Raw genomic sequence first — 17,781 nt, forward strand, 5'->3', positions numbered from 1 at the left:
TTCCACCAAGGCACTCGAATGCCCCTACACCAGCCAACTTACTCAAAACAAAATATTTGCAGATAATTAATGAGCATATTCAATTATAAGGAAAGAAAGGGAATGGAACAGCAACCTCCATCCACAATGGGAATTTGAAAATAAATTAGGATTACTATAAATGGGTGCTTGATGGTCACTACAGATCTGATTAGCCAAAATGCCTGTTTCATAGCAAATGGTTGGGTTTTGGACAAAAGCATTAAAGTGGATGAGATACAGGATCAATCAAGACATTCCTGAATGATGCCCTGCAGTCTAGAACTTTTATGTTCAAGTAAGTACCTGGTGCATCCATTCCTTCAACAGAGAACTTACCGTAATTGCAGATTTTATTATCAATTCCTCATGTCCTTAAGCATGCATGGAAGTCATACCAAAGCTGTTCATCTGTGCCATCTATCTCACTGATGTAGTGAAAACTACTTGTGGTCATAATATTGCAATAATGCTGACAACAGTGGCACAGAGAAACCCTAGTAAAACCACAATCAACAGGTAAAAGCCTCTAATAGTTGCAGTCATGCTTAACAAAGAAAGATCTAGCAAGTTAAATCATTCCACCTACAGGACATCACTACAGGTCACTCTTGGAGCAAGTGCACAGGAAATCCATTGTCAGATTTTTCATCAATAAATTTCCCTCAGCGAAAAGATTAGCAGGCTGCATGCTAATAATTCGAAGTCTAATCACATTCACCCCAATATTGAGGCAAGGGAGATCAGCTTAAAGCAGGATTTGGATAACAGAAGTCACTTTTTCTTTACAAGTGAATTTCAGATTCATGGACTTCAGTTCGAAGCTAAGACCAGAGACTGGAACTTACTCCCCTTTCAACTAAGCATGTTGAAAGTGCAAATCCAATGTTTAAAATTTTCCAAAGACCAAGTCGTTGGGGTTAGGTTACAGAAATTGATAGGTTCTTGACTGGTAAAGGCTTTAAGAAGTGTGGAAGAAGACAGGAGAATGGGGCTGGGGGGAAAAAGCCATTGCAGTATTGAATGGCACAATAAACTCAATGGGCGGAATTATCTAAATCTGTTCCTGTATCTCATGGTTTTACATCCTATGGTTTCAAAAGAGTAGAAATGGTGAAAGGGCTGTCAGCCAGAGATGATGGGTTTAAAATAATTAGCAAAAGAAACCAAGAGAAGCTGTTGAAAGCATGAGGCGACAAGCATATTTTTGAAAATCAGTTTGCTCCAACACCATTTTGATTTCTTTTAAACAGAATAACTGACAAGGAAGACCTGGACTAATTTCTACCACAGATTCTCAATTCCAACTGCTTGTGCAGATATGTCACAGAATGGATAGAGTCCTTCCAGTAGTTTTTCATTGTTGATATTTTGGAAATGCAGGGAACAAACTTGGGTAAATGTCACAGCATGATCATTTCTGACAGATGTCGAAATTGCCTTCTATTGGACATTAAGTCTACAAACAGATTTGGATGAGAAGGAAAAGTCTGTTTCTGACAGATGTTACTGAACAATCTAACATAAAAATAGACAATGCTGGGGATTCTCAGGTCAGGCAAATTTGATGAATGCTAATTCTGTTTTTCTCTCCATTGAGGCTGCCCATAATTTTGTTTTTTAGCAGCTTTACTTCTTGCTTTGTAATAACCACGTGACTAAGACCAGCAGCATAAACACCATGCAATCCACAAACTCCAACATTTTGTGGAGGACCTCAATGTTGAGCCACCAAAACCCTGATACCAATTTCACTTGGTAACTGCACAGTTCAATACACACAAACCTCAGAATTTCAAATAGAAGCAGTATTTAGGCTACAACCTCAGATTTCAGATTCCAGGAAATAAATTTGTCAGACATATTTCTATTGTTGAAACAATGTAACTATTTCCATTAGGGTGCCTGTCCTCAAGTCAGGCCAAACTATTCATTTATTTGTTTAAGGTCAAGTCACAAACATTTCTTAGTTTAGATAATCAAAACTGATCATTATTTTCCCACAAAACCTACTCTGGGTCATTTCTATGTAAGAATCAGAGAAAATACAAGAAATAGTGAGACACAATAGATCACAGCAACACGCTAATGGCATCTCCCTTCTCTGGGAGACACAGAAAATTGTGTGTGCAAGTCCTGTTTCAGAAACTCAAACAAGTAATCCATGCTGAAAATTTAGTACTGCTGAAGCTGATGTCACAAACTGAAGCCAACTATATGTTGGTCAATTCTGGGGGAAATTGTTCCCAGGCTTTAGAAGCACGAGTTCCTTAGAAGACACAAGACACAGGAGCAAAATTAGGCCACTCAGACCATCAAGTCTGCTCCACCATTCCAGCATGTCTGATTTATTAACTCTTTCAACCCCATTCGCCTGCCTTCTCCCCATAGCCTTTGACATCCTCACTAACCAAGAAACTATCAGCTTCTGCTTTAACTATCCTCATAACTTGGCCTCCACAGCAATCTCTGGCAATGAACTCCACAAATTCACCACTCTGGCTAAAAAGTTCTTTCTCATCTCTGTTCTGAGCTGTGCCCTCTGGTCCTAAACTCACCCACTATAGGAAACATCCTCTCCGCATCCACTCTATCTAGGCATTTTAATATTTGATAGCTTTGAATGAGATGCCCTCTAATTCTTCTAAACTCCAGTCAATACAGACCCAGAGCATCAAATGCTCCACACACGTTAACCCGTTCATTCCTGGAACCATTCTCCTGAATCTCCTCTGGACTGTCTCCAATGCCACCACTCTTTTCTTAAACAAGGGACCCAAAGCTGCTCAGAATACTCCATGTGCAGTCTAACAAACGCCTTATTAAGCCTCAGCATGCGTCCTTGCTCTTATATTCTAGTCCACTCAAAATAAATGCTAACATTGCATTTGCCTTCCTTACCACTGACTCAACCTGCAAGTTAACCTTTAGGGAATCCTGCACAAGGTCTCTCAAGTCCCTGTGCACTTCTAATTTTTGAATATTCTCCTGGTTTATAAAATAGTCCTTCCACCAACATGCATGACCATACACTTCCCTACACTGCACTCCATCTTCCACTTCTTTGCCCATTCTCCCAATCTGTCCAAGTCTTTCGGTAGCCTCCTTGCTTCCTCAACCCTACCTGCCCCTCCACCCAACTCTGTATTGTCTTAAACCTCAGCACAAACCATCAATTCTGTCATCCAAATCGTTGAGATATAACATGAAAAGAAGTGGTCCTAATACTAACTCCAGCAAACACCATATCACTGGCAGCCAACCAGAAGAGGCCCCCTTTATTCCGAATCTTTGCCTCCTGCCAATCAGCCAATCTTCTATCCACGCTAACATTTTTCCTGTAATTCTTTGCTCTCGGACCGGGGTCCTACTGTTTTGATATGCTCTTAGGCCCTGCCTCTTCAACTCTACCTTGCTTCGAAGTCTGCTCTCGCAGCCAAACTTTGGCTCGTTCCTTGCTCTCTGGCCCAGACCCCGCTGCCTCAATTTGGCCCATACACACAACGCTACCATCCTGCACCTTCAAAGCTTCAGTTCACATCCCAAAAATGCCAGGTCATACAGGTGGTTCAAAAGCTCAACTCCGAAAGAGAAGCTACCAGCTACTGATTGCAGCGATAAGTCCATATTACGTACTGGAGAGGAGTGCGCACAGAAGCCATGCAATTCCATATCAAATGGCACAGACCAAAAATTCTGGAAAGCAAAGATTGGATAGGAAATCATAAAGAAATTAAGTCCTTGGGCTCAGAGAGCATTACATTTTATATCTGAGTTGCACTGCCTGCTGCCTCTCACAATAATCATTTTTCTGGACTTGCTGTGAACAAAATGGCCATAACCTTGCACGGAACTTCAAAGGGACATCTTGAAGATGTGAAAGATACCGTGTAAACACAGCTATTTCAGTTAAATCATGATGTAAAGCCATGACCGCCAAAAACTAGAGCACTGGGTCCTATTACATGCCATAGATTTTTCTGCAAGTTTTACTTTACACTTCCAGTTTTAGATTACTACCTATTTTCTGAGGAGAGCCTGAAACATTGATTTCGAAAGTGAAATAATGTACACAATACAACTGAAGTATTAGGGGTATTTCATTCAATATAAAGTCACCAAGACACCAAAGATTTACAATAACTATCATATTGCACTGACATTCTTTTCCTCTTTTTAAAAAAAAAACTGTTTTGGTGTACTTATGTATAAAATGATCTGACTGAACGGCACACAAAACAAAATGCTTTTCACTGTATATCGGTATATGCGGTAATAATAAACCAATTACCAGTCTGGGCAACAAGTAGCAATACTTTCAGTGACTAACTCTAGCCTTCAGCTGAAGAGTCAGATGAAAAATAATTAAAACTAGCTATAGCACAATTTTTGAAATTTATACCTTCTTTTGATAACATAACTAGCTTTACCATTTGACATGATGGCAAATCTCCTACCTCAGCACTATATTCCTTTATTAACCCATTATCACAGCATCCCATAATTTCTTAAGATCTATAAATCTCTATGTACTTAATAACTGAGCCTCCACAGCCGTATTTGCCACAGTATTCTAAATGACCACAGTAAATTTAGGACGGAGATGAGGAGGAACTGCTTTTCCCAAAGAGTGTTGAATCTGTGGAATTCTCTGCTCAAATGAAGCAGTCAATACTACCTCAGTAAATATATTTAAGACGAGGTTGGATAGATTTTTGCATTGTCAAGGAATTAAGGGCTATGGGGAAAAGGCAGGTAGGTGGAGATGAATCCATAGTCAGGTCAGCCGTGACCTTGCTGAGTTAGATGGCCTAATCCTGCTCTTATTTCTTATGTTCTTACGCTCAATCTAGATGAATAAATTACTTCTCATTTCTACCCTAAGCAGCCAACCCCTTATTTTGAGACTGACTCCTGTTTCCAGACACCTCACTTTAAGCTTTGTACAGTATTTTGATTTTTCATTACCTTGAGATCAATTACTAAGCTTCATGAAGATGAGATTTATGGCCAAAATGTTGTGACCTCAAGCATTCTAGTACCATTATTACGGAAACAGTTCTGTGACATGTAAATGTGCATACTATGAATTTTAGATATGGAAGTAATGCACACACAAGGTACAAATATCACAAAAGAAAGCAAGGTAACTGGTTCTAAATGGTTACTAAATTGCATACAGCAAAGTACTTTGGCACCTTTAGGTGCATGGAAAAAAATCACAGAACAAAGTATAACCACCCTCTAATGATGGTAATGACCTACAACATAAACTTACTTGTAGGCACAGAAAACTTGAGAAAGTCAAAAACACAAACATCAATTATAAATAAACAATCTCATTAAATTATCATAGGAACACATATGCATGCCTGGAAAATATACGTTGATCAGAATTTGTTATATTAAGTCTTAAATGGTCAGCATTCAAGAGAATATAAGATGGGATTCACTAGCAGAAATATTTTCTTTTGAAGTCAGCTATACTATAGCCAAATCCTCGATGATCAGGATGGACCCAACCGACAACCTTAGCCCACCAAATAAACTCACAAGATAATTCCTCAATTCAGTCTACAATCCGTTTCCTCCAGCATAAAGATACATGATCATGAATTTCCTTTGAATGTGAAGAACAGAAGATGACCAAACTGAAAAGAATAACTCAATAAGCATGCAATAGATACTAAAGGAAACTGTAGCTCTGTTACTTAAAGAAAAAATACAACAGAAGTTTACTCAGGTAATGAAATTTAAACTCTCTCTCAAATGGTAAAGGACAGTTGGAAATCTGGCAAACTAAACAGTGATGGTTTGCACAAATAGGATTTTATTTTGTACTGCAATACTTCTCAGAAAGGGCCAACAGGTAGGTCAATAGGACTGCCATTTCTGCATCTGCTATCACATAAAATCACCTCACAGTGCAGCCTTGTCAATCACCAAGTCATGATGGTCATCAAATTCCTTTTCACAGATAAGACAAGCACCCATACCAGGCCCTTTGCATTTTATTTAGAATCAAATTGTGTGCAGCACTGCAATTAAACATATTCCTAGTTTACAGAGATATGAAAGTAGCCACTCAGCTGGGTCGTAATTCTGAACTGCACACACAAAATACTGGAGGAGCTCAGCAGGCCAGGCAGGATCTATGGAAAAGCGTAAACAGTTGACGACTCGGGCCGAAGCCCTTCATCAGGACCTTCATTAGAAGTCCTGATGTAGGGTCCCAGCCCAAAATGTGGACTATTTACTCTTTTCCATAGATCCTGCCTGGCCTGCTGAGATCGTCCAGTATTTTGTGTGTGATGCCTGGATTTCCAGCATCTACAGATTTTCTCATCTTGGAGTTCTGAATCTCATTACCTTTAATGCCTGCACTCAGCAAGTGACTAAACCCTGCATATTAAACTGGAAAGTGCCCTTCCTTTGCAGGCTTTTTTCTTGTTTTAAGATGGCTAACAGTGTTGCAAGCTGGAAGGAGAAGACACACACATTTTACAACAGTTGCATGTACAATCTCAGTGCTATACATCAGAACAAGTTCTAAATATATCTGGACACTTGTCATAGCTCACACTCATGAGATGCCCTGATTGCAAGAACCATGATATGTCCTTACCAACATATACTTGTCAAACGTGAAAAAAATGTCAGGCAAGGTTAACAAAAACAGGCATTACTACTCAATATTTTTGAGAAATGACAAAGTGTTATTGGTAGATGCAGCAGGTAGGTCATGGAAACAACAAGAATTTCCTCCACACACAAATCTGCACATTACTGATAAATGCTTCCCCTCAAGGAAAAAGGGTATTTACATTCTGCCATAATTTTGCATATTCAAATTTCTTTTTCACTTATGACTTTCTGCTGCTAATTATTGTGGCAAACTATTTACTCTTTGTATCAAAGAAACACAACACACTAGTGTGCTGCGAGAGAATGCTGTCTTTAACAGGGAAGCAGAAATAAAGCACTATGAATTTCCTTTCCAAAAAAGTTTGTCACCTGGAAATGAAAGCCCAGACTTAACAATGAATGGATGCCTACTCACATTCAGGAAGAGCAATTCCCCTTTCCAAATCACTTTTCTATTTTGAACCTTGCTGCTGGCCATTCGAGATTGGAAATGAACTACAGTGCAGACCTGAAGAAATGCAGCATACCTCACCAGCAATTCCCTCACTCGGTCTTGAAACCACACTTATAAAGAGAAGGTAAATCAAGACCAATATACAAATTTAGAGAAAGATATAAAGATGCAGTCACTGAGGGTCCAAAGGTCATTCTGAGAACATTTATGAAGATCAAAGAGATATGGCTGGATGTGGTTATAGTACTGTTAGATGAGCACTTGGAGTACTCAGCCTGAAAGCTGAAAGGATTAGGGGTGGGTGGCTAACACTTGAGCAGGCTTGTTTGGTTTACATTATATGCTTCAGGTTTATGGGCCACAGCCACAGTCTAAATGCAAGGCTTCTCCACTTCTCTAAACTCACTGAGAGCAGAAACAAAATCGAATCCCTGAAGGATATCAGCTCAGGGAGCTGATCCTGAGATCCCAAGGTCAGGAAGGGCACCATCAAAACATTCTTCCAGCAATGTGGGATATCTTAGAAACCATCTGGCTTTTTAAGAAAATTTATAAACCACACTGAACTTTGCAAAATTATCGCAAAAAAGATAATATACAAATTTTTTAAATGAGGAAATATTAGAAGCTGGACCCTACACTCTAGTTATTTTTATGTGCTTCTGTGAAGCTGAAGCGATTTCAAAGGGCTGTGAACATGTGAAACTGATCCCTCAACGCAAGACAAATACCAGGACTGGGGCTCAACCCAAATTCCTAAACTCAGTCCTGTAAGTACCAATATATCCCAGTATGCTACAGCTCTTTGGAGTTTAAAACAATGAGGGGTGATATTATTCAAATACGTAAATCCTAAGGGGACTTAACAGGGTCTTCAAATGTTGAGATATCTTCAGAATCAGATTTATTATCACTGACATGTATTGTGAAATTGGTTGTTCTGCAGAAACACAGTGCAAGTGTAAAAAATTAATGTAAGCTACAATAAGAAATATATTAGTGCAAAATGAGATCAAAATAGAAGAGTTCATGGACTATTCAGAAATCTGATGGAGAAGAACCTGTTCTTAATCCATTGAAATGTGTCCCCTCAGGCTTCTGTACCTCTTCCCTGATAGTAGTAATGAGAAGAGAGTGTGCCCTGGATAGTTAGGGTCCTTAAAAATGGTTTCCATCTTTTTGAGCCATGAGAGAGCAATAAACAAAGGGACATAGGCACAAATATAAGGTATAAGGGTCTTGTCATTTTAAACTGAGGTATGTAGAAATTTCTTCTCCCAGATGTTGGTAAATTGCTGCTCTCATGGGTGCTAGAAGCCAGATCATTGGATATATTTAAGGTGGAGTCAGGTAAGTATTTGATAGATTGAGGAATTGAGGGTTATGATAAACTGGAGTTAAGGCCAGTGTGTATCAGCCATGATCAAACTGAAAAGCAGGGCATGAGTGCCTACTCCTGCTCTTGTTTTCCTTCAAGTGTCCTAGTGACTGGTTGCAACATTCAGACAGCCATCTTAACATGTTACTACTATTGCTGGCTTATCATTAATATCACCATTGTCTCTGGAAAATCCCTCAAATTCACTGGAATTCACAGTAGTATCCTCTTATTGGCCAACATCCAACATTGAGGCCCAAGTAATTCTTGGTAGGTTCATATCAAATTTCAAAGTACATTTATTGTCAAAGTACAGTATGTATACACTATACAACCTCTAAATTCATCTTATAACAGGCAGCCATGAAACAAAGAAACCGAAAAGAACCCATATATAAAAAAAGACTGTCGAACACCCAATGTGCAGAGAGGAAAAAAACATCATGCAAACAGTAACCGCAAGCAAAAAGCGTTCTGAACTGAAGTCTGCAAAGAGAGTCCAGTCCCATAGCTCAGCGCAGAGCCACGTTCTGAAGCAGCAATCTGAACTGGCCCGTCCTTCACCTCGGGCCCCAACACCCTGACCTTTTCAGTCTGGCCCGGCGCCTAAATCAGCGTCCAAACATCAGGTTCAATCACCTCAATACGTCCTGGGGCCTGGACCCTGTTGCCATGACTTGGCCTATCCCCAACCTTTCTGATTCACCCATGCACTCAAATCTCCATCCAAGCATCGAGTTCAGTGGCCCCGATCGCACCTCGCTGCCTCTATTTGGCTTGTAATCAACCTTTCCGATTCAGCTCCGTCCTTAAGTCTCTGCCCAAACATCGAGTTCAGTCACTCCAGTACACTCTGGTATCCCGACCTCGCCGCCTCGATTCTGCCTTCAGCATGGCACTTAAAATGATCGAACCTCGCACCTTCCTCACTCTTGGCGATGGGCCCACTGCCTCAGTTCTGCCACATCAAATTGTGCCCAAGTTTAAAGGGAAGTTGCAGACTATTAATTGTGACAATCGTTTGCCAGAAAAAGTGATTAACAAGGGACTTGTTTTCCTTGTTTCATTAGCCACCAGCCAGAAGTCGCTGAGATTCCCCAGCACCATCTTACCCCGGTATTGCTGTTGGGTATGTGTCCATTACAAACTCAACACCAAACGCCTAAAACCAATTCAATCACAAAGGAGGCAGCAAGCAGCTACACTTCGTTAGGTGTTTGACAAGATTTGCAATGTCACCGAAAAACTCTAGCAAATTTCTAGAGATGTACCACGGAGAGCTTTCTGACTGGTTGCATCACTGCCTGGTCTAGAGGCTCTAATGCACTGGATTAGAAAGAGGCTGCAAAGGGTTGTAGATTCAGCCAACTCTATCACAGACACAAGCTTCCACACCATCAAGGACATCTTCAAAAGGAGGTGCCTCAACAAGGCAGCATCCATCATTAAGGACCCCCAACATCCAGGACATGCCCTCATCTTGTTACTAGCATCTCCCAGGTGGTGCAGGAGCCTGAGTACCCACACTCAATGTTTTAAAAACAGTGTTGTCTTCTCCACCATCAGATTTCCAAAAATACTCATGAACACTGCCTTACTAATTTGTTCTCTTTCTGCACTACTTATTTTTATCTATATTCTTCCTGTAACTTACAGCAATGTTTTATGCATTGTACTGTTCTGCTGGCGCAAAACAAATTTCACAACATATGTCAGTGATAATAAACCTGATTCAAATTCTATTCAACAACACACACAAAATGCTGGTGGAAAGGCCAGGCAGCATCTATAGGGAGAAGCGCTGTCGACGTTTCGGGCTGAGACCCTTCGTCAGGACATGACAGAAGATTATCAGGCAGAGAAACAGATGTAAGGATACTTTCAAAGCTTCTATGAAGAATTATGACATCCCTATTGACTAAATTGGAGGGGCATCACTCAAGAGGGCATCAAGAACACAGAGGTTATGTGAAAGGAGGAGTTCACCACTCCACAAACAGCCTTATCTCCTGCTAAACTGTTTTATTTATTTAGAGATACAGCATGGTAACAGATCCTCTGCCCTAACAAGCCACACTACCCGATTACACTCTCGTAACCCATTAACTCATACGTCTTTGGGATGGAGAAAACTGGACAATCCAGAGCAAACCAGCAAGAACACAGGGAGAATGCACAAACTCCTTATAGGCAGCAGTGAAATTAAACCCAGGTCACTGACACTGTAATAGTGTTACGCTAACTGCTAGACTTTCGTTCCACCTGTGGAAGAGCTTGTAGTTCTCACACAGCAGAATGGAAGCAGGTCATCCTCAATCCCAAAAGTCTGCCTAAGGAGCCATGAGGCCTCCAAACCAGACAGCATAACTTCACCCACCACAACATGGAAATGATTCCACAACCTATGACTCACTTTCAAGGACTCTACAATGCTTGTTCTCAATATTTACTTCCTTTTTTATTTCCTGTCATTACTTTGTTATTCTTTTTGTACTTGCACTTTTGAACACTGATTGTTTGCCTTTGAGAGTACTCTTTCATTGATTCTATTGTGTTCCTTTGTATTCACTGTGAATGCAATGGGGGCAGGGGTGGGTGGGTCGATGCACGAAGGGTGGGCTGATGTCTTTGTTGCCGATTGCATGGTCTGTATTTTTTGCATGGGGGTATTGATGTTCTAATTGCCGTTTGCACAGTTTGTTTTCTGTACACGGAGAGAGAGGTGACGTTTTGCTTTGAATGGGTTCCATAGTTTTCTTTGTTTCGTGGCTGTCTGTGGAAAAGGCGAATCTCAGGGTTGTATACTGCAGGCATAGTTCAAAATGCCCGCAAGAAAATGAGTATCACAGTAGTACATAAGGTTAAAGTCTGTCCCGAGCCTTATAGGCTCACCAGGCCAGTGGTCACGCTGGTTTCCGTGGCATGAAGAGACTGAGAGTATGAGACTCGCCCCCCCCCCCCCCCCATTTTGCTGGTACTCATTTTCAGCTGGATGGATTGGAGTAGTATGTGGTTAAGTGCCTTGCTCAAGGACACAATACGTTGCCTCAGCTGGGGCTCGAACTCACGACCTTCAGATCGCTGGTCCAACACCTTAACCACTTGGCCATGCGCCACACATGGTAGTATATGTTGAACCTTAAAAATAAATTTATTTTGAACATGCAAACCATTTCCTCAGAAACAGAATGCAAAAGGACACACTGTAGGAATGTGATAATGACCAGATAGGTCATTTAGCCTATCTGGTCCCTAACAATACTCATCCTGTGCACAGTCAAAGAAACTGACCAATTATTCATCAGCCATATGCTGACTCTTTCCAAGAACTATTTAGTGAGTGCCAGCAATTTCAAGGAATTCAAAGTTACATACTGCTGCCCAAAAAGACTGCAATCAAATTAAACCAAGAAGCCCTGACAGAGTGAAATGTCATTTCAATTGCTCAATTGAACTTGTGCTTTAATAGCATCAAACCCACTCAGCCACTGCTTTAATTAACAGAATTGGTGCACCTAGCATTGAACTTTTTAAAGACATTAGACTTAAAAGTACTTCATCCATTAATATGCATATATTTCACAGGATGTCACAGACAAATCCCAGTATTAGCAACAAAGTTTCCAATGGGGAAACCAAGTTTACACATTTCCCATGCCTCAGAAAAACAAACCCAAAAATCAACATCCAAGGCATTTGTGGACTCCACAGGTCTGACAAAATGGATTACAATTTCGACATTTCTGATTGAACTGGCATGGTAACGTAGTTTCATTAAGTCATCTACACTGCAGCTGCCCAAAACCTAACCCACAATACTCTGCTTTCAATCACCATGCATACTGATCCACAGACCGAGAAATGGAATATTATTGTCACATGTACCAAGATACAGTGTAAAGCTTTAGCAACAATTTGATCTCAAAAATGATGTTCTTGAATTCAAATCTGAGACCTAACCACCTGATGCACCATCAATAACTCTCAGAGACTGGAAGTGAACGATAGGCTTTTATTAACAGCAAAAAGGGAGCACGACATCTCGGAGACTGAGGGAGGAGCAGTGCCCCCAATCGCCTTTATACAGGGGTCTGTGGGGGGGAGCCACAGGAGCAGTCAGCAGAGGGGCGTGTCCAGACAGGTATACATAGTTTACCACACCACCCACAACCCTCCAACTATCCCTCTGCCCTTCCCCAGCTCGGTTTTGGAAGCTCTCTCCAGTTATCACTTTAACGTCATTTCTTATTTTTGTGTTTTTACTTGTCTCAACCCACTCCACTGCTCATTGCCTCTTTAAGACCCTACTTATCTTCCCAACCTTTGATCACCCATCATATCTTCCTCTTATGATGCAAGACCAGTTACTGCCTGATAACACTCATTTAATCACATTAGGACAGCTCTCTAATGCTAAAAGGCGTTCATTAAAAGAAGATGCATAATGGTACTAAGTTAAGAAACTGGAACTCTATCAACAAAAGCAACAATTGATAGTATAAATCAAAATATTGATGGGCTTTCTTTCATGAAGATAGCAAAATAGGATTTCCCACTTGTCGGTTAGCGAGTAACTGGGGAGCAGCAAGGGAACGGGAGAACTTAGGAGAATTAATTACCGTAGTTCTGCACAGTGAAAGATTGTTCAATGATGGAATGTCTCGGCAGATACAGAGATGGGAGCAGAATACACAATAGTGTATAAAGGAAATGATTAAAAGTTTAAAAAAAAAGTTTCTATGATGGCCAGGGTAAAGAAAAGTACAATAAATTAGCAACACAACTCCTTCAGGCCAAACACACCAGCTGTGCTGTAATATTCTGTGATGCCATTTCATAAATTACTGATAACAAGATCTGTGATATTTCCCAATAACGCAGTATAAATTAAATTATCATGAAAAGCAACCAATCACTTTGAGGTCACATAACCACTGCATAATTAGTATACAGGATACATATCAAAAAATGGAAAACTAGTTAAGTTTCCAATGGTAACAATGGAGCTTTGCTCTGGTCATTTATATCATGGCTTCTCAAAATATTTCATCATAAATCTTACACTTATATCCATTTTACTTGAGTAGCAGCAACTTTACTATTAAAATTAAAGCAGGCATGACAGATTTTAAGCGACCTACTCCTTTACTCTGCACTGTTAGGTGACAGCATTTACCTGTGATGTTTCATGGGCTAACAGATCATTTGTGTTTCAGTTACAAAACATGGCCGAGAGAGAAATGGAAGGGATGCAGTTAACAGGAGAGGCCATAATTCTGAGACAAGTTAATTGGCCCAGAAAACAGAAGAGATTGACCAGGATGAACTGAACGCACAAGTTAAATATCACAGGAAGTGTCATATTAAATAAAATCCACAAATCAAATGCAGCTTGGGCTATGCTCAGTGAACACATTGCAATCTGAACATCACGCAAGCTGAAAGCTATTGTTGATGGTCAGGTAAGTTAGTGAGAAAACACACAGACACAAAGGGGAAGTTCCCATAAAATCACAAACAGAAATTCATGTGCATCATGTTACACAAACACTGCCAAGGGATACACTGTTGGACCCAGTCCAAAATGATTACTTGTTGCAAAAGACTTGTGAGGCTTAGGACAAATACACCATATAGATCCTTCAAAATCAGAGACAGTACTGGTCCAAGAGAGAGGGAAAAGAGTTCTACATGGGATGGGAGGGGGAACCAATGTGGGTGCATGGTGCATATCAGTCTAGGAGAGGCAAAGGGCAGAAGTAGTATCATTTGTTTTAATTTATAGTGTGGAAAGAGTGAGGGAAGGAGGAGGAAGGTTGGGGAAGAGTGAGTGGGGGAACGAGAAGTGGCAACAGTGAGGACAGGGTTAGGGATGAAGAGTTGGGGGTGGAGGGGATTAGGAAATGTAGTTAGAAGTGGCAGGTAAGAGGCTTGTGGGGTGGGAAGATGGGGACAGGATACCTGGGAGAGGACGGGGTAGGTGAGGGGCATCCCCGGAGGGATATGGGATAGCCGAGGGGCACGTAGGGAGGAGGGGAGATAGAAGGTGATCCAGCTAGGGACTGAGAATGGGTTTGGAGAAGGGGATTGGGCTGAGGTGGGGGAATAGGAGTCAATCCAGCTGAGAGTGGGGGGGGGGAATAGGATAAGAGGATCCGGCTGGGGGGGTAAGATAAGGGGATCTGGGTGGTGCAGCGGGGTGAGGGTAGGATAAGGGGATCCAGTGGGGGGGGGGAGAATGGGAGAAGGGGATCTGGCTGGGGGGGTGGGTAGAAGGGGATCCGGCTCGGGGGGGTGGGAGGGGATCCGGCGGGGGGGGGGGGGAGAAGGGGATCCGGCGGGGGGGGGAGAAGGGGATCCGGCGGGGGGGGGTGGGGGGGAGAAGGGGATCCGGCGGGGGGGTGGGGGGGAGAAGGGGATCCGGCGGGGGGGTGGGGGGGAGAAGGGGATCCGGCTGAGGGGGTGGGTGGGAGAAGGGGATGCAGCTGGTGGGGGCGCTGGAGAAGGAGATCTGGCTGGAGGGCTGTTGAGTGGGATAGGAGAAGGGTATCCAGTGGGTGAGTGGATAGGAAAAGAGGATCTAGCTGTGGGGGGGGGGGGTGGTAGGGGAACAGAATCCTGGAGGTGAGTGGGATAGAAGAAGGGGATCCGGTTGGGGGGTGTGGGGTTGGAGAAGGGGATGCAATTGAAGGGGGGGAATAGGAGGAAATCCTGCTGAGGGGGGAAACAGGAGCTCCGCCTGGTGAGGGCGGTACAAGATGGGGATCCAAAGGTTGAGTGAGATAGGAGAAGGGGATCCGGGGAAGGGGGTAAGTGGTATAGGAGAAGGGGATCCGGGGAAGGGGGTAAGTGGTATGGGAGAAGGGGATCCGGGGAAGGGGGTAAGTGGTATAGGAGAAGGGGATCCAGGGAAGGGGTTAAGTGGTATAGAAGATGATCCGGGGAGGGGGTAAGTAATATAGGAGAAGAGGACCCAGGGGAGGGAGTAAGTGGTATAGGAGAAGAGGATCCAGGGGAGGGGTAAGTGGTTAGGAGAAGGTGACGGGAGTATTGGATCGATGTTGGAAGAAGCGAAGGAAGGGGCGTAACCTCTCTCTAATGCTGTGCCTGCCCGCGGACGATCTCCGGCATTCCTCAGCCTGCCTACCTCCCTCCCGACCGCCGTTACTTACACTTCCAGAATGCGGTCTCCTTTGCGGACGCCGGCTCTCTCGGCCGCGCCGCCCTGTAACACGGCGCTGACGTGCTGGAGCGGTGCGTACAGCTCGCCGTTGATGCTTCTCAGCTGCCCGCCTTCGCTCACCTGGCCCCGCACGTTGAAGCCGTAGCCCGTCTCCGACTTGATGATCTTGACCAGCCGCGGGCCCCGGCTTGGCTCAGTGGGTGTGGGCGCCTCAGAGTCCGAGCCCGAGCCGAGCCGCTTCCCGCTGCTCCCGACTTCATCCGCCATCTTCGGCACGGACCTCACACACAGCTGCACACGCTCATCCCATCACGTGAACCATCGGAGGTGGTGGGAAGGAAAATCACGGAACTAAAGAACAGCGTCGTCGCCTTCCGCCGGACTCTTGATGTGACGCCAAAACCTCACACCTCGTCCATTAAATTGGAGCTGCCATTTTTAATTAGGGCAAATGGAAATTCCCGTACAAATTAGGTCCTATTGAGTTCTAAACAAGTTGGAAGCAGAAGTTTTCTTTATAAAATGAGGACATTTCCATTGGTATTTTCATCAAAACTAGTTGATTATATTTTGTGAAGAGCCCTAAACACAAGGGCAGAATTGGAGTCTGGATAATAATATGAACGATAAGAACTCAGCAGATTCTGTGGAGAAAGAGGGATGACCTTTCAGCAGTGTTTTTGTTTTGCTCCTGAAACTTATTTCAGTGATTCCCTTCTGGTATCCTCGATATTTATTTTTACTTTATACTTGTTCTGTCAATCGGGATAACTTCAAGTAACGGATATTTCATGACCAGTGCAGTCTCCAAAACCATTTGCTGGCAATGCTGTAAACTTTTCATTGCACCTATTCAGACTTGTACTTGTGCATATATGACAATAAACTTGACTTGACTGTAGAGACCAGAGTACGTACCTCAAGTGTCACTCCTGTCCAGAGCTGGCGTTTGTAATGTGATCAGTTTGGAAAAGAATAGTAAATTGAAGTCCTTTCAGGTGTACTACCTGCAGAATAGCAGAACTGTATTACAAATTGTACCCTGAACAATAATTACTCATTGAATCATCATTTATGACTTGCTAGCCATGTACAAATTGGTTGTGGTAATCCTCTACAACACATGTACTTCGTTGCCATATGACCATACGATACAGGAGCAGAAGCAAGCCATTCAGCCCATTGAGTCTGTTCCACCATTCAATCATGGGTTGGTCCAATTCTTCCAGTCATCCCTTCTCCCCATACCTTTTGATGCCCTGGCTAATCAAGAACCTATCTCTGCCTTAAATACACCCAATGACTTTGCCTCCACAGCCCCTCGTGGCAACAAGTTCCACAGATTTACCACCCGCTGACTAAAGTAATTTCTTCGCATCTCTGTTCTAAATTGACGTCCTTCAATCCTGAAGTCGTGCCCTCTTGTCCTAGACTCCCCTACCATGGGAAATAACTTACAGCAGCATTGCAAGCACATAGCATTAGGGTCAAAATAGTTAGGGAAAACATAAATATAAAGTATACAAGAATTGTACAAGAAAGAATACAATTAGTACTAAAAGATAATCAAAGTTCAATGTAGTGCCTTGCGACCAGTGTGATCATAGTGTTGCCTTACTTAGTTAGGGTTGTGCAGGTTAGTTCAAGAACTGAATGGTTGAAGGAAAGTAGCTGTTTTGAAGCTGGTGGTGTGGGACTTTAGACTTCTGTACCTCCTGCCCAACACTAGCTGTGAGCAGGTGGCATGACCAGATGGTGGGGATCTTCAATGATAGATGTTGCCTTTCTTTGTGGAAGCATTTCAACGGTGGAGTGCAATGTGCCCATGATGTATTGGACTGAGTCCACTACTCTTTGTAGCTTCTTACATTGCAACATGTTCGTACTGGTGTGCCAGACCATGATGAAACTACTTAGGATACTTTCAACAGTCCATCTGTAGACATTCCATCTATGGTCCATCTACAGTCCATCTGTAGACATTCCATCTATTTTCCATCTGTAGACATTCCATCTACATTTCATCTACAGCCCATCTGTAGACATTCCATCTACAGTCCATCTGTAGACATTCCATCTATGGTCAATCTGTAGACATTCCAT

At 42.6% G+C, this 17,781-nt stretch overlaps 1 protein-coding gene across 1 annotated transcript in view; it reads right to left on the minus strand.

The window, feature by feature from the left end:
* Window positions 1-15,987, minus strand: part of LOC140714136 (sorting nexin-27-like) — a 142,198-nt gene extending 126,211 nt beyond the window's left edge. Inside the window, exon 1 of the mRNA XM_073024945.1 lies at window positions 15,668-15,987. Within this exon, the coding sequence (XP_072881046.1) occupies window positions 15,668-15,945 (278 nt within the window). The 5' untranslated portion in view covers window positions 15,946-15,987. The remainder of the gene's footprint in view (window positions 1-15,667) is intronic.
* Between the last annotated feature and the right edge of the window lie 1,794 nt (window positions 15,988-17,781).

The sequence above is a fragment of the Hemitrygon akajei genome, chromosome 21 (genome assembly GCF_048418815.1).
Source record: "Hemitrygon akajei chromosome 21, sHemAka1.3, whole genome shotgun sequence".
Lineage (NCBI taxonomy): Eukaryota > Metazoa > Chordata > Chondrichthyes > Myliobatiformes > Dasyatidae > Hemitrygon > Hemitrygon akajei.